The 24,657-nt window shown below is 43.1% G+C and overlaps 1 protein-coding gene across 1 annotated transcript in view; it reads right to left on the reverse strand.

Annotated features, from left to right (window-relative positions):
• Nucleotides 1-772: 772 nt before the first annotated feature.
• Nucleotides 773-24,657, reverse strand: part of ETV6 (ETS variant transcription factor 6) — a 124,703-nt gene continuing 100,818 nt past the window's right edge. The window contains exons 5-8 of the mRNA XM_085049724.1: nucleotides 20,725-21,267; nucleotides 6,820-6,962; nucleotides 4,418-4,518; nucleotides 773-1,238 (exon numbers count right to left, since the gene is read on the reverse strand). Coding sequence (XP_084905850.1) covers nucleotides 1,133-1,238; nucleotides 4,418-4,518; nucleotides 6,820-6,962; nucleotides 20,725-21,267 — 893 coding nt within the window. The 3' untranslated portion in view covers nucleotides 773-1,132. The remainder of the gene's footprint in view (nucleotides 1,239-4,417; nucleotides 4,519-6,819; nucleotides 6,963-20,724; nucleotides 21,268-24,657) is intronic.

Here is a 24,657-nt window from a genome sequence, read left to right on the forward strand (position 1 = left end):
ATCCTGGAGAGGCTTCTGAGTAATACAAACCATGTGATGAGTCCCTTTGCTTTCTCCCTATGATGTAAGGAACAGTCCTTCACCCTTCACCCCAAAATTGCTAGCAGGTATGAGAAACACCCCTCCCTTCTGTAATTACAGATGCTTCAGTTTTCCCTTTTTATAGAAAACTTTGAGCTGAAATTCTGCATTGTGAATATACTGGGGGATATACATATATATATTTTTTATACATATATATATGAAACATATATATATATATACACACATATATATGCATTTGTCCCCACCCTCCCTTCCCCCTGCTCCATTCTATCACTTCTTTGCTGGAAGGAGGGAAAATGTTAACTGATAGTCTCTTGCAGGAGTTTGTCACATTTATTTTTCTCCTCCCCGGAGCACTTAGGTGATTGGTTTTGGTCCATATTCCAGCAGTTAACAGCCACTCAAGAGTACTCATTGTGAGCCCAAGCTATGCTGGGATGATAGCCCAGCCTTCATGTGAAGGGTGTCTCCTCTTCATTTGACAGGTATGTGTGGGGAATTCTTTTGGTAGCTTCAACACATTTCCCAGTGGCAGCACATATAAATTGATCCAAGCAAACTGGAAGCCTTGAGCAAATCCCTTCTGTGTTGCTATTGTTTATGCAGTGTTGTGTCGTGAGACTTGCACAGAAAATAAGAGCACTCCATTTCCATAGGAAAGTCTTCCAGAAAAAAAACCAAACCAAAACAAAAAAACCACCATAAAAGAAGAAGAAGAAGCATAATCTGATGTCTTGTCCTATGTGAGATAAGGAAAGTCAAACTGCATGTTTATTAGGGAGAAAAAAAAAAAGACAAAAACCCCCCAAAACTGAAACAAACCAAAAGGAAAGAAAGAACTCAAGGGAGACTTTGTAGGAACAGTGAAGTAGTGCATAAGTCCAGGCTTTCTCCCCTTTGCTTTCCTGCCAGCACCACTTCTGCCTGTTAGTTTGTTTTGTTAAGGTGCTTCAGGTCCTGCGTGGTCTTCAAGCTAAACGGCGACCTCAAGTACTGCTTCTGTGTTGTTGCTTCCCCTCCCAAACCGTGCTGACCATCGGGCAGATGTTTCTCCCCTGGACCCACAGAGGTGGTGCACCTGTTTTCTTCAGCACTCATCTTCTTGGTACATTTGTTCATCCAGTTCCTGGGATTCAAGGTGCTCAAGGCGGTCTGTCCGGCCACTCATGATCTCGTCTGGGGTCTTCATGAACCTGCAAAACAGAGAAACAAGCACATTGCTCAGGGGTCTCAGCTTTTATCTTCATCAAGTTGTTGAGATTCCCTGAGCTCTACAGCTCCCAAGATAATCTTTGCTGTATCCTTCCGATCCCATTTGTATTTCCCAGCTTCTCACCAGGTGTCTTCCCTCCTCCATATCTTGAAAGGAAACAACAATCACCAACATTTACCATGGCTTCTTGAAAGCCCAAATCTGAACCAAGCCCCAGAGTGTTTTCCAAAGAATGATATTTATTTCTTCTCCCTCATATTGTTTGCTGTTGTCATGTAAGATGACAGTGTGGCCCAGGTACACTCATGTGTGGTGTCTGGTGACAGAGACATGAAAGGCCTTTATGACCAGCATATTTCAAAGCACAAGCCCTTGCAAGGTGTGGGGAAGCACAGGGCTACTGGTTTGTGCAGGCCTGTGTGTTGGTGACTGAGGAGAGTACAAAACACCAAATGAATAGGTGGAAAAAGCCAAGGTCCAAGTCAGAACAAGTTCTAGGAAATGGAAAAAGCCCTGAAGGAAAAAGCTTTAGGGCTAGGGAACTGTAAGCAAAGACAGTGTTCCTGTGTGATTGTAGCAAGTGTGCCTGCAGTGAGGCAGCATCCTCTGGAGATGAATGCCATGGCTCCCAGCACCAGTGGCTCAAGGCAGTGAGTCTGCAGGGCTGGAGACATAATCTGCCTCTGGGGAGGCATGGCAGCAGCAGGAAATGGGAAAGGACATCCACCAGCCTGAAGTTTAAGGCTGCAGTCTTGATTTTTGCCAGGATGCTTTTGTATACTACTGCACAGAGGTAGCACAGAAAGGCCCTCCTTTTTTTGTTTTCAGTTTAATGGTGTAGAAGAGAGAGTGGCACAGGAAGGATGAAATCCTGGTTTCAACAAAATCTGTTTCCCAGTTCCCAAGTACTTCTGGAGAAATTAGGATGACAAATGTTTATGCTGGAATTGGTACAAAATTTCACAGTCTTTCATTAACAAAGGACTGGTTAACATTCAGCAGTACAAAATGTGTTAATCACAAGAGCTGATTTCATTTCAGGTTGATGATGTGCTCAGTATCCTTGCCCCAGTGAAAACAAAAACAACCAACAGGAGCCTCATTACTATCACTGACCCAGAAAGCTCACTGCTGGAGCCTCTCAGCAAACACACAGCATAGCCTGAAACTAACCTTTTGCCATCCCTTCTAATTTTGGAAATCGTGTGCCTATATGCATTTAGGGGAAAAAAAAGGGCTATGACTCACTGCTGTGTCACTGCTGGAAAAATGCTGCTGCTACAAACAGTGTTACATCAGTGAAAAACTCGTATGCAGGAGTGGTGAATCAGTGCCTGGCTACACACTGAAAATGCACAAAGCCCACGAGGCAGACTGTGCCCTGATTTAAACCTTCTGACTGTCTTGTTGATCTTGCATGAGGATGAAATTAAAACACAGAGTGGTCCCACTGCCCTCCCCTCCATGTGGGGCATGGGCTGATGTGAGCTGCACTGGAGGACTTTGGGTATTCCTTCTGGTCTGAGCTTTAAGTCACATCAAGGAAACCAAAGTGTGGGTATTTCTAATAGCATTTGATTACATTAAAAAAAAACCAACCACACAACCAAGAAACAACCCAACCCAGAACTGCAGGAAAATTAAGAAACACGATCTGTGACCTATTTTTTTGCAGAAGACACCCAGCCAACCTATTAGAAGTCCTTTCCTGACTCCATCTTACTTGAAGATCCATACAGATATCTGCAGATGACAACTGCCTGCATCTTAAAGTCACACTTCCTATTATTTCTGTCCTTGCAATGAATAGCCAAGAAAGGCACATTAATGACTTGACTTTTTGCAGCTGGTTTTTTTTTCCTCTTCAGATATAAATAGGTCTAAGAAAACAACATCAAAAAGTATTTACTGGGAATTGTGCAAAGAAATGTTTTTCTGGGATTTTTTTTTCCCAGTTTCCAAAGGAAATGAAGTTTATATAGCTCATGTTTTATGCTCTTTGGTGACCTTTGAATCTGTTGGTCAATTTGGGCAAGTATGAGAGAGGAACTGAGGCATTAAGTTACAACAGTTTTGAGAAAATGGGCAGCTTGGTTGAGAGGAGATGGACTCCTGTTTTGTTTACATCTCCACTGAAGGGAAGGCTTCAAGAGAAGCAGATTCACTGCTCAGCATCAGGAATTCCCCCAGGGCAATGCAATCTTCACACAAGGCCACAGAGATCCAGATACCCTTGGTACTGCTGCTGATGGAGCAACCTTGTTTTAACTTTCCATCAGAAAAAAAGTTACTGTCGAGCACTTGATTTTGCCCATGACTGCTTCTTTCCTTCATTCTCCTTCCCACATCTATGTTTCCCTCTAAGAGCTGATATAAACAAGTCATCCACAGAATCCTTTTCAGCTGAAGATAGTTTGAATGCTAATGCAGTTCTGTTAGCTATTTAAGAAAACAAACTTCAAGATTGCCTTCCTATTGATATAATTTCCAAGCACACTACTAAATCCAGGCCACTGACAGCAACTAGTGTTTGGTCTGAGTTCAGTGCTCTGAGGGTCAGAAATGCACTAGGATTTGCTGGTCTTGTCTGAAGAGAACTGGAGTGCTCCCACTCAGTGCCATCTGCACTCAAGTTTGTACAAGCAGCTCCCTGCTTTAATGCTCTTTCAGGCTCTGTTTCCTAAATTCTTGGTTGTATCACCCAATCCAATGTGTTGGGTTTTATGAGCAGCTCTTGCAGGTCCCTCTCTTCCTTCAAGGCAGCACCAAGGACATGGTCATCAAGTGCTTCTCTTCTGCAGTGCCCTTGAGGAAATGCCTGATCCCTGCTTAGCTTTCACTGGCAGCTGTGTTTGAGAAGTCCATCTGAAGTGGGTTTTCCAGCAGTTTGGCAGAATCATTTATCTAAGGTCTTAAACAATGGCACAGCCTGTGCAAAGCAGTGAAAAGACTTCTATTGACTCCACTTATCATTGAGACAGGCCTGTGTTTCTGTCAACTGGTGTGGCTGCCTTGAAAGCTGGGAAGCTCCAGACAGCTTCTACAAATGTATGGCCATTGTCACCTATGTTATAACTGTGGCTATGAAGTATCCCACACACAGTTCCATCCTCAACAACTAACTGTCTGTAGAAAGGAATGGCAAAGAAAGAGAATTACCTGAACAAAAGCCTTTGTCCTGGCTCCTTCCGGATAATATTTAGTTTGTAGTAGTGGCGTAGGGCTCTGGACATTTTCTCGTAAGTCATATTTGTTCTGTTCTGTTTTTTTCAAAAGAAAAAAGGAAAAAAAAAAAAGGTGAGATGATTCATTAAAACCTTCCTAAGCCCCAAAAGGAGTTGCAGAACTATCACAGCTGCCTAAAGTAACCAAGACAGCTCAAGAAATTCATGTACCATTTTTTGCTGTTTGCAGGTCCATTCTGCCCCCACAGCTTTCATCATCAAATTTTTGTGTGTCTCTTTCAACTCAGGGCAGTTTAAGCAGGAGTCTATCAAAAATGCCAAGTGAGGTTTTTCTACATTTTCTTGGAACACAGATAACAAGAGACTTAATTAACTACAAGAGGAGACATTAGGTGGATGGAGATGCTCCTGCCAAGTGGGATGTGACAGACCTGTTCTTAACGAAAACACCTTTTGTAAAAGCCTAGGAGCAGGGGCTAATAGGCTGAATTTGTCAGCAATCCCGGCTCAGACCACTGTTCCTCTGGGATTCCCCTGCATTAACTAGTTAATGCTCACAGAGCACCTTGGGCTCTGACAGCCTGTTTCTCCTCTTAAGCCAGTTGGGTTGTGCATCTGCTTCTGTGACAGATCCTCCCCTTCTTTCTGGGAGCTGTTGGCCCCAAAGGCCATGGCTAGAGCAATGAGGTATGCTGAAGTACAAGATGATTTATTAAAACCTTCCTAAGCCCCCAGAGGAGATGGCCCTGCTGAAGCTGAGTGTCACAAGGCACAAGTGATGGGCACTGGCAGAGCTGTACGTGGGCATCCCCCAAAGTACTGACTTGGAACAGCAGGATCAGCCCCTTAGGCTATGTCTACATGAAGAGCATTTTTCTGGTACAAGGAGCAGTGGTTGCTGTCTGGCAAAGAGACTCCCAGCAGAGAGACAACTCTGCTGGCAAAGCTCTGTGTGCAGGAGAATAAAGCAGCCGCCCTGCCGTGGGCAAAAAGCACCCAACCAGTAGAAGCATGTTTTTGTTCTGGGAGCCTCCATGTCAGAGTTTGGCTTCATCAAAGGAGACTGATCCACCTGCCTAAAACGCCCAGTAAGAGCAGACCTCCTCTGCTTGCCCTGACCACAGTAACTCTGCTAAGGGAGGCCACATCAAGAGCTCTGTGGCAATTAAACACTAACAGGGACAATGTTTTCCCTGCAAAATCTAGACTTCTCTCATTGGGAAAACCCTTGAAATACTGTTGTGCTTCTTCAATTTCTTATATGCTGAAAGGCCACTGTGTTGCCCAAGTGGCCAGTGGTCTGAAGGAGCTTCAGTTTTAGAACCCCAGTACAAGACACGATGGCATGGCCATAAAATTCCCATTAGCCCTTTTCTCGACCATGTTCAGAACCACATGGATGACAGCACAACCCTCTGGTGTGTCAGCTATTCCTCCCAGTTTTGTGTTATCTGAGAATCTATCCCATCATCCAGGTCATTAATGGACATATTAAACAGTATTGCTCCCAGAATCAGTCCCTGGGGTAACCTCACTAGTGCCTGTATTTTGTGCCATTGATCACCATCTTTTTAGCCCAGCAGATCAGGCAATTTTCAATCTACCTCACTGTATTCTTGTCTAGATCATATTTAATTAGTCTGTCTTTGAGGCTGTTATGAGACAGTCTCAAAAGCCTTTCTAAAATCAAGATAAGCTACATCCACTATTCTCCCTGAATCCACTGAGCCAATCCTTTCATTGTAGATAGATATCGCAGTGGTCAAGCACGATTTCTCTTTCATAAATCCATGCTGACTACTCATACATTCACATGAATATATTCATATACATATACAGAGATACCTGTACATAACTCGGCACCAAGCTGCAAAAATCAGTTATTGCTTTCCAGAGAACAAAGCAGGAACTGCCCTCTTAGAAGGAAATACATAATCCTGCAGCTTGGTGTCTCACACAGGGCAGTGTGTGGAATCTGAGAATTGCTGCAGACACAGAAGGCTCCTGCCAAGCTGTAGTACAGAGCTCCTTGTAAAACCACATCTAATCAGAATATCCTCAGCACCAGGTTTCGGGAAGAAATAAGATGCCTTGAAGAGAGAAGGATTGTTAATTCTTGCACTCCTTGTAATTTTATAATTACATGAATTTATAACTAAAGGTCTTTGAACCAAACCAACAGGTTCTCTATCTGAAGAATAGGTTTTAGTGTTTCAGGATGGATGCTTTGTCTTTCAAATGCACATAGAATAAAAGATTACAGTTTTCCAGCAGTAATTTATATGCCATCCTTTCCTCTTTGCCCATTTATAAGTGAATCCTGTGATGCTACAAGAGGAGAAGTGTTGCAAGAGGAAAACTGCATTGCTTCCTTACCTTGTGGTTTCCCCACAGACGGGCCAGCCCGTTGGGATCCACTATCCGAAATATTTTGGATTCCTTATCTTCCCATCGGATGAAATTTTCGTACCGGCTGTCAGAAAGCAGCTGATAAACATAATCCCAAAGCAACCTACAGTCTGTGAAAAGAGAAGGAAGAAAATATTGACTTTTGCTTTTTTTTTCTTGGGATTAACTCTGGAAACTTTTGGGGGGATGTGTAGTGAAAAGACAGCTGGGATCAGGGCTGAAACAGCTGCTGCAAAAATGAAAATGGCTTGGTTGGTATAGAGTAATGTTTGCAAAATGGACTGGAATATGCAGCCTCTTCTGACACATCCCAGTTCTCCTGACACTGACAGAGCATCTTCATCACATCCAAAGCTGTGTGAGGTGACCTGCTGGTCTTATTTGTGTTTATGGCTGTACTGAAGCACATAAAGCTCACCGTGGGCCCTGATGCTGTTGCTGGCTGTTTTAGTGGAGAAATCAGGAAATTTAGTGGAGAAATCAGGCATCTTGCAACCTGCTCTCCCAGCTTGAGGTGTCCCTTTCTGTGCTAATATGTGAGTCTAAAGCATGGGCAAGATTACAGCTGTCCTTTGTAGACTCCATGTGATATAAAACTGACACCTTCTCCCATTTTCAATTTGATTTTTTGTTTTACTTTTTAAGGTTCCTGAAAAAAAAACCCCAACACCTAAGTATTATAATTACTTGAGTGCTATTGAGAGGTTAAATACTTTCTATTTGGGTAATTGAATTCAAATTTCCTCTTGGCAAACACTCCTTAGGTCGCTAATTAAAGGTCTAACAGACACTTAAGTTTTAGTTTAGTGTTTTTCAGTTTCATGGCAGTCTCTTGAGACTGAGGAAGCCAAGAGTTGAGCTGCTGCTACTTCCTTGCAATGTGTGTGTACAGCACAGAATAACTGGGAATATGGAGTATGGAAAGTGAATTGTACAGAGCTGGGGGTGCTGCTGCTGTCAGAAACAACAGGGGCTTCATAGCTCAGCTATCCAGATCCCTAAGGTGGCTGTGAGGTGGCATTTTACTTTGAAAGCAAACCCAGCCTCTGAGAGATGGCTTGTTAGAGTTGTTCAAGGGCTGGCAACCAAAGACATCCAGCGTCCAAGTGCTAAAATGGATTCCTGTCAGCCTGTCTTTCTGGGGCTGGCATGTGTTACAGTGGGGATGATGACATGAGAATATAAAATCCTTTTTGAGAAAGGAAAAGAATAACACATTTAGTGAGCACATGTGAAATGGACAGAGATATTAAGGTTATTTTCCCACTTTCAAACTGCGAAGAGTATCTCTGACACCTGTACTGTCTCTAAAACCAGGGCTTAGTTTACCAGTACCCTTGCTTTAGGCTCTCCCTGCCAGTCCTACAAAGAATAAAGCAGTTTGTTTTGAAGAGATGACATCTGGCAAAAATTGAAGGTTCCCATTCTAGCTGAAACCTACCCTGATGGTCACCTCATCCATGACATCTGTAAGAGGAGGAATGTGAAAGGAAAGAGACAGACTTTTTGGTTGGAAAAACTGTCTTTTCATTAACATTTTCCACAGAAAAATGTCCATCCCAATTTGAAATTTTCTTAGGTATTAATTTAAAAAATGAAACCTGGGCACTAGTTTTCCTGGACTAAGTGAGAGATCTGTAAAAGAGCCTGAAAGCTAAAGTTGAAGGCTACCACTTTAATTTCTGTCATCCCCTCTCACAAATTCACAGAACACAGATCTTTCATTGAGTTTCTGTCAATGTTTTTGCACACACACTCTCACACACACACGAAGAAACCTTTTCTAGACTTTGTTTATGATTCAAGACAAGGGAGATAATATTGCTCTTCTGTTTTGGGCCTTTTAATATTGTGGGAGGTTCTCAGATAAAAGAGTAGTAAGGCTCCACTTAAATGGTTCTTTGACACATGTGCAATTCATTCCAGAACTCGTTCAATGCAAGAAATTTATAGAAAATGGCTTTTTAGTGCAAGAAGCTTTGGGGTCAGCTGGAGGGATGATGCTCCTGCAGAGGCCAGTCAATGTCAGGCTTTGTTGTATTCTTGTATGTTCAAGCCAGGGCAAACAACCTTCAGTTACAGCATCTTATAGCTCATATTTACAGTTCTGCAAAGATTTGATTTACACTTATCTATACTTTCACCTCATTATTTGCAATAGGCAATATAATTTTTCATCTCCCTCTCTCACACTCACTGGGCCCCCCTTTTGCACAAAACCAAAGAAGCACACAAAAAAATCAATCTGAGATGTCTAGGTGGAAACAAAGACAGCTTCAGATGCTAAGAAGAGCAAGGATTCAAGTGCAGATTTGGTTTTCTGTTGTTCACTTAGTTTTTAGGATGGATTCAGGCTAAGCTTGAATATAAATACACCTCAAATGAGAAGAACTCAGATCTGCATCTTGAGATCTTCACAAGAAAAATCCTGAGTGATCAAGGGCCCCATCCCATATTCTAAACTGACTGAGCTGCTCAGACTTGCAGAGGTATTTAGCAGGCTGGTGGAATTTGCAAAAAAACCCAACCACCCAAGTATCTGAGACTGCTGTTTGCTTCAGCAATAAAAGTGAAAATCCTTGAAAACTCTGCTTGGTTCCTACAACCACTTAAAAGCTCGATTTCAAACCATATGGTTGTCTATCAGCAAATTTAGATATATGGCTCAGTTGTAGTAATTTAATGAGCATTAGGGCAATGGTGGCAACTGTGTCTCAAGCCACTGCAAATAGGAAATAAAAAGCATTAAACAGCAGTAGAAAAGATTCAGGCTCACTGCATTTCTTCTCCCCAGCGCTGAGAGCCCTGAGCACACCCTTAGTTATCTTGGAGAGGCTGATGCTTTGCAGCACAATTTAGTTATGTATGAGCTCTGCCTGCACAGGACCTAGATCAGCTTGCCTTCTTTCAGGTTTCACCTGGGAGGCCTTTAGGTATTTGAGCACAGGCACTCAGGGTTTTTTGTTTGTTTTTAACCACAAATGGTTACTCTATGTATCTTCCTCCACAGGCTGCACTGTAAAAAAATATGAGATCCTGGAAGGTTCTCCTTCCAGGGAGACAAAGGAAGAACAATTAAATAATCTACCAGCAGAGACCATCTTTAACAGGACATTAGAGACAACAGGTCGAGGCTACCTGCTAACTCTTAGAGACTGTAATGAACTTGGATTACAGTAGAGCCCATTTGCAAGCCTGTGAAATTGCTCAAAACCCAAGAAAAGGCAATGCTAGAAAATTATTTTAAAAGGAGCTTCTCTGCTGGGAAAAGAGGCTCCTCCAGAACAGGCTGGTGGAGAAGATGAACAGCATTCTCAGGGATGCACAGGGTGGGATTCTTGGGGCTGCCCCGTGCAAGGCCAGCAGCTGGACTTTGATGATCCTTGTGGGTGCCTTCCAACTCAGGATACTCTATGATTCTATGATACACAAAGTTGCATCCTCCAGGAAGGTCAGAAGTGTGATGTGTATTTTTAGGAAGGATGGAGGAAATGGAGAGAAAGACTTGTATGTGGATGGTTGTTTTGCAAGTGTCAATCACTGGCAGGAGGAAAGTCTGGATGGTGGGAATGACTCCATGGAGATTCAATCTCTTCCCTGGCTGTCAGAAGGCCTCCAAAGGAGCTGCCCAGGAGGGGATTCTCCACAGGGTGTGTGCTGGCTACTGAGGAATGGCAAGAAAGCACATGGATGTTGCTGAGGCCAAGCAAGTTTAAAAGTGTGGGAGATCCATTCGGGGAGTTCAGTCAGGGCTGGTACCCAAATTGTTCAGGCATGCTGCAATTTCCTGCCTTTTGGCTAAAATAAGCTTACTTAGAAAGCAACTATGCCTCCCTAGCACAGGGAAACATCATCACTTCCCCCTAGCACACACATACTTTTTTTTAAAGTGAACTCAGATGGTTGAACTTTGTACAGTCTGCAGCTACAGGGATTTAGCTGTGGACAGAGCTGGGACTGAGAGGCTTTAAGGTGATGTAGCTGGAGTGGGAGGGTGGTGAATGGCCCAGCAATGTGGCAGGGCTCCTCAACAATGGCATTTCCATGCCCTACCATTTTCTCAGCTGTAATACTAGGCAAATCTGAACTACATAATAAGCTGGGAATTAGGGCAAACTGCATCTTCAAAAGGAGAGGTATGGCTACAACTTTCCTCCTGCAGCTAATGCTTCTAGAGGGACTTTTATAGCTATGCACAAGGTAGTGATAAGGTGTAGAGTACTTAGCTGGTTCTCAAATTGTCTGCCATAAGCACTGCCCTACATGTGCAAGAGGCAGCAGTTTCCCACTCCTTTTAATAAAAGCCATGTTATTATTAATTGATTAGTCACAGTGTTCTGAATACACACCTAAAGAATACTGGCATATAAATACTTCCTAATGGCTGTATGATAGCAATAAATATCCCTTAGGTTTGAAATACCATCGCAGAATGATCTGTAAATTAAACATTATGGATCTTAGGTTCCTCGTATTTTGACATTTGTCCAGCCATTACAAATGACTTCTCCAGTATCATTTGGCCAAGGTCATCTTCATGTTGCAGTAGTGAGAGGTCTCACATCTCTGCTGCCTAGGACTAAATAATGCTGTTAACAATACAGGCACATGCATGCTAAAGACCTCTTTTTTTCAGGCTATAACATTCCCCTGCACTGAAATATTGCTTGAAGAACATGCTGTATCTAAGCCCTCTATTGTTTAACTGAGGCCCATGGTGCAGGGCTGGCCCTCTTCACACATTTACCAAAACCCTCTCATAACCACAGAAATGTTTTGTGAGACCCACCCAATGAAGAGCATTACATAAAAAGTGTTTGATCTAGTGGATGACTGCCTTGGAACCCAAGATGGCTTCACACAGGAAGAGATGCCAAAGGAACGTTGTCATACTCCCTCTGACATCAGCTGAGGCCTTACCCCTTGCTGTGTAGGTTAGCCTAAAATCTCTCCAGCATGATATCATTTGACTTAAATGGTTCTGTGATTTCTACCAGCTGAAGAGGCTCCCAAGCTCAGGCCCCTTTATTTTACAAGGTGATTTGTGCTTCAGCTGCATTTGTTCAGAGTGAAGCAAACAATGGCTGTTCACAACTGAAACTAATGAACAGAACTTCTCTGGAAGTTTTCTGGCACTCTGGTTTCTGTAAGTACACCTGAAGTGTGTGTGAAGGCAATATGGTGATGTTCAGGGTGCCAAAATGATGACCAGTCACTGGAGCCAGGGAAGGACCTTTAGTCCCAGAAAGTCTCTGACCTTGAGAGTGCCACTGCCAGAGAGTCCTGGCAATGGTCTGACTAGGGAGTTTCCTTAACAGACATGCTGCAGCAGCATTATGCTGTGCTGAGATACAATCCAGCCTCAAGATACATCCATGACATATTCATTTTAGCAGACAAAACCAGAAGAAAAAAGTAACCAAGTCTCATGGTTAAGGGTTCAAATGGCTCTGAGAACTGGGGGAGCACTGACTGATCCTGAGATGGAGCATCCTGGTCATCAAGGCATGTTAATCCATATCCAAGTTACTGAGGGAAAATAGTTTTCTTTCCATGAATTCTGAGGCTGGAAGCAGGATGGTAAGCTGCTTCAGTAAAGCCAATGTTTTTTTGTGGAGAAACCTCTTGACAGACAACTGTTTGTTCAGCTCAGTAAATTCAAGCTGGGGCTGAGTAAAGAGGTTGCCAGATCACACAATACAACAGTTGTATGTTGCTTCTGTCTTGTACCCAAACGCTGAGTGGGAGATCAGGCAGAAGGAGAGCAGAAACCTGAGACTGCCATGCTGCTAACAGTTGTGCTGTGAGGTTGTAAAAATAACACAGCAAGATGAGGCCAAGCTCTGTCTTTGGCAATAAAAACTTGTAGAGGGAAGGAGGATCCAAAAGCTTTGTATCTCTCATGTGGTTGTAGAAAACAGCACTGAAATCACAAAGAATATGTAATAGATAGGCCACAGACCATCTGACAGATGAAGATTTTGAAGCTAAAGACTATTGTATTAAAAAGCAGTCTTTTTTCTTCCTGTCCTGTTCTTCTGCTCCATCCCTTCATCCCACCGAACAGATGGGCATTTTCAGTATTGATTTCAAGTGCTGTTCTTTTCCTGCTCCACCACAATAGTAGAAAAGACTATTGCTTAAAGAAACCTGCCTCTGATTCTCCTGTGGCTTTTCCTCACCTTTACTGCTCATGAAGGGCAATGACTGGAAAAGGGAAAGAAATTCAACCTCTGACTGTTCACATGCACTTCTTACAAACACCTCACAACCTCTTTGACACTAGAAAACTGGCCAAACACATTAATGATAGGAATTTAAGAATTAAGAATGTAGCTTTGCCTTCAGAATTGTACTTTGGAGAATCTGGCAAAAGCAGGATGACTTAATTGCACTAAAGGCATTCCCAACAAGAGTAATAATTTTTAACCCCACTATGTGAGAATCTCTACTATTTTCTGACAGTTCAGCCTTGGATTTAGACTTCTGTTTTTTTAATAGCAGAAAATCATTGTCTGTAATAGACTAGTCCCCATGAACCTCACTTCTGTTCTCTCAGAAAGCCTGGAATACCCTGGGAGGTGTGAGCACAGCTGGAGGACACAGCTCATGGTGTGTTCCCAGGAAATCCCTCCTGAAGGGACTTCATAACCTGTAAACCTGTTGTTTCTGGTGAGTCCCTTGGAGAAAACTGAGATGTGACCTCCCCTTCTTGGGGCTAAATCTCCACACTGAAACACAGCCAAACTCTCCCTTCCCTTCCCTCAAGGGAGATGGAAAACAGCCGTGCCAGTTTAATGGTGTGCATTTGAATGAACATAAACTGATGTGTGCCACTTGTAACTGACTGCTATTAAAGCCTGACTTAACTAGGCCTGTCTCTGGAGACACTGAAGTGTAGTGACAACACTGTAAACACAGCAGTGTGTTTTCCTGGTTTAACTAAGAGGACTCAAAGTGATCCAAGTTGCTTTGTAGAGAAAATTACCGAATTACTGAATTACCGAATCAACTCTAGCCTGGAGGAAGTGTGCAGTATACAGGGAAAACAAGGGGCCTGTTTTCATTAAAAGGTGAGTTTCTTAGAAGAGTGTGTAACATCCTGCTGACCACAGTGGATGCTTAGGGTACTCTGAACCCACCTATCTGTCTAGCCATGGTATGTAAATGCTGCAGTACAGTAATGAGAATGAAATCTAAATGACTGAGCTTTCCTCAGGCCTGGTCAGTCCTGGCTTCTGAGTAGACCTGAACAAGCCCTGACTGCAATTTCTGCTCCTGTAATTGTGCAGTAAGAATGGAGGCAGCTGTGAAGCAAAACTTCACAGAAAATCTACAACCACCTATCCAAGCTATTGCTATTCAGCTATTGTTTGAGCTTGAGTGCCATTAGTTAAATTGGCAGGGAAGGCCCATTTTCATGCTGAAATTAATTGTTAATGCCATGTTAAGAAGCTTCTCAAGGTTATAATGAAAACTCCCATGAATATGAGCTCTATGAGCTTGACTCTCATCCATACTTCATTCTCTCCAGCACTCTGGCTTTCCACAAGGGGCTCAAATAGACACGGCATGTAGTGAAAATGTAAAAGTGTACATGACTGCAAGGGCAAGTGATGAAACAAGGCCAGTGCCATTATCACTGTCATATCCAAATGGGAGTGACAGGCCAGCATTATACCAGGATTTCCATGTTCTTGCAAGGCTCCTATCTGCCTGCATGAGCTGCTGCCCTACAGGAAGGAGGGTCAGTTCCCTGGAAAACAGACACTGAACTCCTACCATTTACATCTTAGAATGCCCAAGTGAACCACTGTTTTGGTTTTCTGCAGGTTGCCAGTCTGTACCTTGGAATTGCTCAGCTGCTATGACCATCTTGTCAAAGCTGCCCTGAAGTCTGTATTTCACCAAAGCCCCACCAGCCATTTCTGTGCTGTCACATAGATCCTGCTGGGATCATCACTCATGACAGTGGAGAAGATGGCCTTGGCAGTCAGGTGAGTACACAGGAAGCTCCTATGGCATTAGCAATGTAATGTGCTGTCCTAAAGAACAGCTGTGTGTTTGATACACCCCAGATGTGTTTGCCCTGCTGGCTGCCACCATCCCCAGATCCCTCTCTGCAGGGCTGCTCCCCAGACACTTCTCTCCCCAGTTATATTTGTGCCCAGCACTACTCCACCCGAGGTGCAGAATCTATCAGTTGGACTTGTCAGATTTTGTTGCACAGATTTCAACCACAGCCCAATGCTCCAATCCATACAGACTCCTCTGCAAGGCATCTTGTCCCTCAAGGGAGTCAACAGCACATCCCAGTTTAGCATCATCAGTAAAATTGCTAAAGGTGCCTTCAACTTCTGCATCCAGATGGGTGATAAATACATTGAGCAGGACTGGCCCTAGAACTGTGCCCTGCAGAACAGCACTGACTGCCAGCCAGATGTGCCCCAAGCACTACAACCCTCTGCCCTCAGACAGTCCTTACCCAGGGCACTGGAACCCACTCATCCCACAGCCATGCACCTCGACCCTGCTGTGAGGGGCAGTACCAAAAGCATCACTAAAATGCAGAATAACTACACCCACCACCTTCCCTCCACCCACTAGGAGGGTGACCTTATCACACAAAGACAGCAAATTGGTTAAATGGGATTTACCTTTGTGGCTGACTGTGCCTGATATCTGCATTATTCTTTAAATGCCTTTCAACACTACCCAATATAAACGTTTTTCATCATTTTTCCCAGCCCTTCTGTGAGGGCTAACGGTATCAGTTACAAAACCTGCAACTTCTAAGTTGTGCTTAGATGCTGTTTTTTACCCTCTTCACTACAGAGGGGTAATTGTTCTTTGCCTCCTTTCCCAGCCTCCCTCCCTACCATCCAGCAGATTCCATTGCATAGTAACTGTGCCTCCACAGCTGTTTGGTACAGAAAGGAAAATAAACTAACGTGCTGTAACACATAATAAATAATAAACTACTGTGGTGCATTTGCACAAAGGATTTTATTGGTATATGAGTTTAAAAACCCCAAAAGATCATCCTACAACATGACACAGTTGTCAATGCCACATGGACACATCTGGAGCAGATGTGGGCACTGGGGCTCTGGTCCTGGTAGCTAAGTAATGAGGAGACACTGCTGACGTGCAGTGGTTTGAAGTTTGGTGTCTTTTGATGTTTAAGCTCTAAATGTCTACTGTTACAAATCTAACAGCTGAGTTTTTCTTATCCTCATTTAAAAGAAGCTTTCCAACCCAACTCCAGAGTATAAACAGAAAAAAGTACCAGTTGATTTGCACATTTTTAAGCACTGTATTTGTGAAAGGGGGATTCCACTGTTCCCTCCTGTCTTTTGCCCTCCCACACAAGTGATTTTTTTCAGAGAAAGGAGGAGAATCCATGATTCTGTTCTGTCTCCAGGCTCTGTCCCCACACAAAACAATCAAACTCCTCTGGAAGACCTCCCCATGCTCAGAGCCCACACCCATCCTAAGTGCTGTTTTGTAGATTTCAGTAGAATGTGAGTCATCCATAGCTGATGTACTCTTACCATGGGACTGCATTTTTGGTTTCGGCCATCAGACTGTTTTTATTGAGATGTCACTTACACATGCCTTGCTACAGATCCATGGAGTTTGTGCTACACTCATGTGCTCTCTGCATGAGTGGCACACGGAGAGGCTGAGGTGAACCAGGAGCAAAGCTGGAGGCAGCTCTTTGTCATGACTTTGGCAGGGTAAGAATCTTGCCTGTCCTCATTCCAACAGCAGTCAATGGCTTTATGGGCCAAACCAATAACAGTGGTAGACAAAGTGCCTCCCAACAGTTTAAACATTGCCTGGCTTTTCCTCAGACTCCTGAAGGGGATGAAACAAACCTGGCAGCTCATAAAGTCAGATACAGCCCAGTTGCTAAGGTAACCCAGCTGATAAGAGCAGCACACCAATAGATAACACCAGGCACAGGACTCACCTGCCTTTAGATTTCAGCATGCTGTGGATTAGTGAACAAGCCTTTCAGTGCAAGAGAGCTGGTACAGAAAAATACACTGGGAGCTGGAAATCTCAGGAATCTGCTCAGCAATCTATCTCCCCACACAAGAAACATCTAGAATTATATTAATGAATTTTAAGTGACTGAATGAAAAGTGAGGTAAATATCACCATGTCATTAGCTTAATTTGGGTGTTTCTAAGACAACCTCTATGTGATAGAAGTTAGCATAAAACCAGCCCTGTTGTACTTGGATAATCCCATAACTGCCCCTTGCACCCTGGGGAAGTACCTTTTACAAGATATCAAAGCCCTAAAATGCTTGATAACAGAACCTTTGCACTCAGAGGTTCACGGGGAGTAAAATTTCCACTCTGTAGAAGGACTGATTTGAGGTGCCCCTCTTGATTTAAACTGCAAGTGTGGTCAAAAAAAACCAACAAAAAAGATAAAAATATGTATCTATTCCCCCAACCCCCACTCCAGAAAGAAATCCTTGGAGACTGTTTGTGGGAAACCAAGATTTACTCTTGAAAAAAATTCAGAGCTGAAAGTAAGCCATATATAGACTGCCTGCTCACAAGAGTCCAAGTCAGGAGCTGACTACCAACAGTGTTGCTGCTTTGAATTAGCAGTTCCAGTGAGGAAAACTGTCCATTAAACTGCTCTGCTAAACTCCCCTTCTGAGGTATTTTTAATATTTTTACATGGTGTTAACTAGATGACTGCTGATGTCTGAGTTACTTAGTTTATCCTTGGCCTGGTGTCTTTACAGGGCATGCAAATCTGCCTCCTGATCATCCCAACACAATGACCTCTATTTCTGACAAAGTTATGGAAAAGACTTGTGCATATTGTGTCGAGAACATGGCTAAACATAATTTTCAAAATCAACTCTAGCCAATGATGAATAATATATGTGACCTTAATGAGTAATATAAAGATGCTTTATGCCTCTGCCTTTGCTAGAAAAGTGTTAAATGGTCTTAGATGAAAAGGTAATAAGACCTTCAACTTGAAATCCTTTGCTGTAAAAGGGAAAGTGCTTTACCAGTAAAATTAATATTTTGAAAAATGGTATTACATAAAAAGGTAGGAAAGATTAGTCAGCCTGTGAGTATAGGTCATTATTTTGTCTGACAGAAAGTCCAGAGCTCTATTGATCGACCTCCTGAAAAGAGAGTATTTGTGTATAGCAGCAAGCAAAATCTTTGTTTTCTTTCTCAGCACCAACTAATTGCATGCTGTGTTTAAAAACACACTCTATCTACAAGTAAACAGATTTATGAGGCTGTGAGGTGTCTTAAGTCCAAGGAAAATTCTTTTTGCTATATAAAACATCTGAGCTGAGAACAGAACATGTTCTGGAGCACAGCCTAAGGTTTTAGTCGGCAGCCTACCAGGCTTCCCTAGTAGCTCCTCATCACTGTCTCCCCTGAAAATCACCTGCATGGTTAAGCCATAAGTCAAGGCTCTTGTCTCACCAGTGTAAACAGTGAGTACTTAAGCTCTGGCACCAGACTATTGGTAAATCTTTTCATTGCCCAACCCATTCCTCATCAAGATAATGAAGGTAATGCCAGTGATTTTTAAAAAGCCCTTTCAAAGAACAGATCTGCATTGATTTACGTTTGCAGTTGAAGAGCCAGGTCTCACAGCTTTCATGGTGTCTCTCCCACTGAAGTGGTGAGCCATGCTTGGCCAAGCACCTCCACGTTAACTGTGGCAGTGAAGGGAAGGACACTGAGATGAAAAATACACTTACACTGATATAAAAAAGAAATGGAATCACTTATTGGCAAGAGCTGTGAGATGGATGGGAAGCAGGTAGAAAGGAACTTTCTTTCTAGGGGGCCTAAGTATGCTGCCATTGAATTCAACAGCTCCAGTGAAGTTGACTTAAGGCACAAAGCATGGGCTGTCTAAATGTTTGGTGGTAATCCAGTTTTATCACCTTGAAATTAGCTGTGAGCTCTTTAGAGGGTATCTCTACAGTTCAGAGGCCATTGCAGTCCAACCAGAGGAACAGTAGCTCGTGCCAGTACAGCATGTGGGGCATGTGGGCATTTACAATTAAAATACTTGGGACCCTGATGGAAGCACAGTGGCCAATTTATCAGCAGAAATCAAATAAATCTAACCATCAGCTCTGCAATTCCCCACCTCTGGGCCAAAAAGCACTGCCCTCATCTGAACCAAATGCTTGAACACACTTCAGGTCTTTCTGGGGTGAAATAATTCACCAGCTATTTCAGACATGCCACCCTTGCTGATGGGTCTCAGTGAAGCCATGGGACTGCAACTGAAATACCTGAGTCTGCAAGTATAGCCTTTGGATAACATTTTAAATGGCTACACATAGCTGCCAAGCAACTGTGTTAAACCCAAATTTCCAGGGGCTTGGGCTCTGTTGCCCTGCAAACAACATAGGGATAGAAAGGCCATGGGGGTTACAGGGGCTGGTGCTGCTGGACTCACTGCACAATGTGCGTTAGTAATCAAAGAATCCCAGCTGTGTAAGAAAACTCCTGAGTTTAAAGTCAAAAAATTATACCACCACATACTCTCCATATTTTTTCTTACGTTCATTTCAGACTAGGGTTTATTCTTAGCGAAGGTTTCCTTCTGGAAAATAAAAATTAACTGCCTTGATCTCCCAACAATACTTTGCAGAAAGAAAATCTCCAGTGATGCAACCAGTAGGATATCTTCTCTGACATAACATTAAGTATATTTATTAACTTGCTGAGAATTTTGTGGGCAATAGAAATCAAAAGGAGAGAGACAAGTGTCAGCCAGGCAAAAATGTCAAAAGATTAATTTCTGTAACTCTTCTTTCTATTATGTGAAAGGATCATGGTCCTTGCTGTGCTTGATGTTGACTAGATGGTAAGATATCTATCCCTGGAATTTAAAGTGGTAAGTCTTAAGAAAATAGAAAATCTTCCTCACTAAAGCTCAGGCAGTACCACATCTGTAACAAATTTAAGGCATGTAAGGACAAAAAAGAACAAGGTGTTTTAAAATGTACCTCTGTGGGTATGTGTAATACCCCACAGGAGCTGAGGATCACATTAGGTCACTGCTGACACAACTGCATGGAATCTTCCTGGGTGTGGTGTGTATTTACATCTCTCAAAAGAAATTGGTTACTGGGGCATCCAGCGTATTTCTGAAGTGGTTGGATTCCCCTTCCCCCTCTCCCTATCTATTTACAGTTCCCTTTGGAGTACAAGAAACATTTTCTGTAACCTCAGCTTCCTGATTCAGCTGTTGTGATGTCAGTTATTTACGATAACAGAAGTGAGACAATGCCTGTGGTTTGCGTGGGACAAAGCCAACCTTGTTTCTGTAAAAAGGGACAATCCTGATGTGAGAAGCACAGGAAAGGCTATGAAGTAGGACTCCAAGGTGGTATTTCATTAGTCCTGCCAGCTTCATAATGAGCTTGACACTGCATTATTTCAAAGGCCACTGACAAAGCGTTTCTTCCTTTCCATAGGACTGGATACTAATGTGAATGGAACTCTTGGAAAACTCTCTCTTTGCAGGCTTCAGAGGCTTCAGAGATAGCTATCTTGGGAACTGAATGGATTGCTAGTGGGTGGAGAGGCAGCGACTGTCAGGGTGCAAATGTTTCAATACCAATTACACATTCTGTGGTCACAGGCAAGTCATTCTGCACCTCTGCTTACCTGCCATGAAACTGGTTTATTAATATTTCACCAAGCCACAGACGTAGTGAAACTTGCAGAATGCCAGTAAACTCTTGATGTCACAGAGTAGCAAAAGCAAACAAGAAGCTCTTAAAACAAAGGATGGTTAGTTATGAATGAAGAGCATCAGCTTTGGCGTAGCCAAGAGAATGTCCCTTACCTGCTATCCTCCCAATGGGCATGGCATGGTCCTCAGGAGGGGAGACAGACACCATGATGTGGTTCATATAAGCTAACTCTTCTCGGTGGGACAGGTTGATGGGCTTCACCTCCCTGTGCAGCCCATCCTCAGACAACCTCGGCGGTTTGAAATCGGAGTGCCTGGGGTTCAGTATCAAAGGATGCATGATAGGGCTGGGCATCAGCTGGATGACCCTGGTGTTCTCCTGGCGAGGGCTGGAGGGCTTCTGGAGCACCTCGGAAGGAGGCGGGCAGTGGTTGTTTTCTATCGGGGACACTGAGAGAGGATAGGGCTCCTGCTGGTTGTTCTCGTGCTGGTGCCTTGTCCCTGGCACCCTGTCAGCCGGGGACAGGCGGCGCAGGGTGTTGTCCAGGGGGGACTTCAGCGGCCGCTGGTCGGGGTCTGGCGACGGACGGTGGTTGTTGGTGATGGGTGACCGCGAGCGATGCAACAGTTCAATGGTTGGGGGGTTGTGGTGCACTGCTTCTGCCGATGCTCTCGAAGGTCTCTGCACAAAGCTATCTGTGGAGAAAAGAAAAGTCCCCAAAATACAGATTGTCTATGTTGGGATTAGGGTGTAGGATCTACTGCTGACAGCTTGCGAATGTTTTTATTTGTGTGACCTAGAGATGCCCAGAAAAGAGCTGCATAAATGCAGATAGTTATTATTTCCACACAGAATGAAAACACTGAAAACAATCTCCCTCTGCCACCACGTAGCAACAGTTCCTTGGAAAAGACACTAAGAGAAATCCCATTTTGAGAAGCTGACTGGAACACTTGTGAAGAAAGTAAGATCTGGTTTAGCTGTACTAGCTGTGTTTCTGTGCAAATGTTTTGAAACTTATCTCCTGCCATTCATGTCTCTCCATGTCATTCCTCTTACTGTACCACAATGAGCACTGTAAGGCAGAAGGGAAAGAAATTGGGAAAATGTCTCCAGGAAAATATTGGGTAGTAAGTTTTAGATGGTAGAGGCTTAGGTCAAAGTAGAGAATAACTCACTCTGAAATATGGCCTGGGTTGTTTAAAAAAAGCCTAGTGGTAGGAAGCTCTTTGTGAAACACTACATTTTATCCCTGCCCTGATTTTAAGAGCATGTTGTGTCTTCATAAGGATATTTTCATCTTCTTTTATTTAGTCCATGCTGTCTAGTAATGGGTTGTCCCACATAAGCACTTACCTGCCTTCAGCAGGAGGACTTCTAGCATCACTTTTGAATGAACACACTCTCCCAGCTGTGATGCTTAACAGTAGTGGGGAGATAAATCACTAACAATCCTCTCAAAAAATTAAAATGTTTGCCAGGGCAAACTTTCAGGTTAGCTAAAGCCATCATTTTTGATGGGGAAACTACTGATAGAAAAGGAAGTACCACCAGAGCTACAGTGAACAACAGGTTTTTTATCTGAAAAACAAAGATCAAATTTCAGTGCTGTTTGTTGAAAGCCCTGGGTGATAAGAGAAGGAAACGACTGGGTACATGTCAACAACTGAAACAGGTAGCTGCCTATTTGAGGCTGCCTGTTTGTTCACTCCATTTCCTCTGAACATTTAATGATTCTCTTGCTCTCCTGCCAAGGCAGTGATACCTGCTGAAGGCCCTGCTGAGGTGAAGACTCAAGGGCTCCTGCTGCTCTGGAACCCAGGCAGGCATCAGGAGAGAGATCAGCACATACCCAGGGAAAGGCCTGGACAGGAAAAGCTCAAGTAGTGAGAAAATCTAGTTCCAGGCAGTGACATAGCATTTGCACAAGAACACTAAAGTCTACTGGAAAACCTGGAATTTCAGGCACAACCTACATTGCTCCAGAACTTATTAAACGCACCTTTGAATTTGTAGGGCTATTTAAGATATTCACAATGGAATAGCTGGAGGATGTGAAACTCCAGAGTTATATATTGTTCTTGCTTAAACCCAAACAGTTTTAAATAAAATCTGATCAGCTAATGTGGGATAGCCCAAATGAAGATCAAGGAGGAAAAATTTACAACTGTACCTACCTCTGTGGCTGTCTTTCCTTAAAGTCTCCTTTCTTTGTCACAACAGAGACAAAAGCAACTCCCAGATTTTACTCAGTGACCTATCTTCTACCTATGGATAGCTAGACCATCCACCCCCATCACTGTACATTCAAATGCACTGTGCTCATTCTTGGCCTGTAAATATATACCAGAATATTGTATTGTTTGTCCTATTTATTTGAAGTGCCTTGGCTGAGGGGAGCAACTTTCTTCAAAGCACAAAGGAATGCCTTGCTGTGCTTTCCACCAAGCTCTCTGCAAACATTAGTTGGCTCTGTCAAGTTCCACACAGAAATGTTCCTACCTGTCTGCTTCCAAACCATGGTGATATTGAACCTGGACAGAGGGGACAGAAAGGAGAGACCAAGGAACTCTTGGAAAAGCAGCAAAAGGAAAAACCACAAATGGATACACACTAATGGTTCACTTTCCTTCAAGATCTTCCTCTTAAAGTACTTAACAAAAGAATCCCCTCATGGCCAAAGATGCTGTTTGACAAAAAAACAATTCCAACTCAGCTCCAAGCAGGACTGCCACAAACGACCCTGAACAGAATAAGATCCTCATCACATTCATTCCTCACCCACATCTGGTGATTGTAAGCTGAGCACATATGGTATATCATTTCACGCAGCACTAGATTCACTTTGGCTCTTCATTCCAAATGAGCAACACTCTCTTCTTGAAGAGAAAGCTGTGAAAGGAAATTCACCTCGCAGGAAATTTGCTGACCTAACCAATCCATGTAGGGATGGGTGGGGCTGCACTTACTCTGCGAGTGAGCAATTGCTGGCATGACAATCCCAGAGATTGGCACTCTCTGCTTACCCACAAAAGAAGTGCAGGGAATGACAGTGTAAGCTTCCTGCATGGCATCCCATCAAGTGACTCAGAGCTCCGTCAGAAGGACCACTGGAGATGAAGGTAATTCACTTTCCATTGCTCATCCCTCTGCAGGGACAGAGCCCATTCCAAGACAATATCCTGAACTGCACTCAATTGATTTCAAACAGCCAAACCCACTTTGTTTAAGCTTAGTGAAAAAACACTAGATGTAAAGGAAAGCATTTAAAAGCAGGATCATAAGAATAATCTATTAGGAAATAGGCAAAAGAGCCAGAGAATGGAAAAAGATCTTTGGAGAAAGGAGACATTGTAATAAAGATACATCACCTGTGAAATTTAACCACTCAAAAGAGTGCCATGGTAAAACCTGTCCCCTCTGTCACAGTTTGTGACTTAGCCAGGGTTAAGTGCTGCTCCTCACATTCATTCTCCTTTTTTAACTAAGCTGTGTTTTGCTGAGGGCAAATGAAAACTCAGTTGTGCTCGTTTCTCCCAAGTGACTCTGTGGAACAGGAGGAAGTAGTAATCTCAAAATAAACAAAATTGCCTGCCTGTAAATTTTTGGCATAGAGATTTTTTTCACTGCTCAGTCTTGTGGCAGGCAAGCAGCAGTTTCTTTTGCTTATTTTGAAGTTCCTCTCATAGCAAACCAAGATCTAATATTTGCCATTATAAAGAAAACTTTTAAGTAATAGCAGAGTTCTCTAAGTAAAAACAGTGGTACTATCAGCAGCCAGAGTATTGTAAGGAAGAAACCAAAGTTGTTTCTTAATCACTAGATTGTAAAGGTGTTATTTTTTAAATTACACACATGAAAGGGCAACTGTGAAAATCCTGTGAAATCCTCTCTAGTCAAAGTTGCTCCATATGTTAAATGTAGGAGTGTCTGAGAGAGCAGCTAGTATTTCTGTTTGAAATTTAGAATGGGAACAGTCGTGGGTGAAGGCCAAGCCTGAGGAAAGACTGAGATTTTACTGAAGGTCTGAATACAGCAGGCAACTGTCTCTTGCACAACTCTGCCAACTGAACCTCATCCTGACC

The sequence above is a fragment of the Lichenostomus cassidix genome, chromosome 1Ab, assembly GCF_008360975.1.
Source record: "Lichenostomus cassidix isolate B80296 chromosome 1Ab, HeHo_3.0, whole genome shotgun sequence".
In the NCBI taxonomy this organism is placed as follows: Eukaryota; Metazoa; Chordata; class Aves; order Passeriformes; family Meliphagidae; genus Lichenostomus; species Lichenostomus cassidix.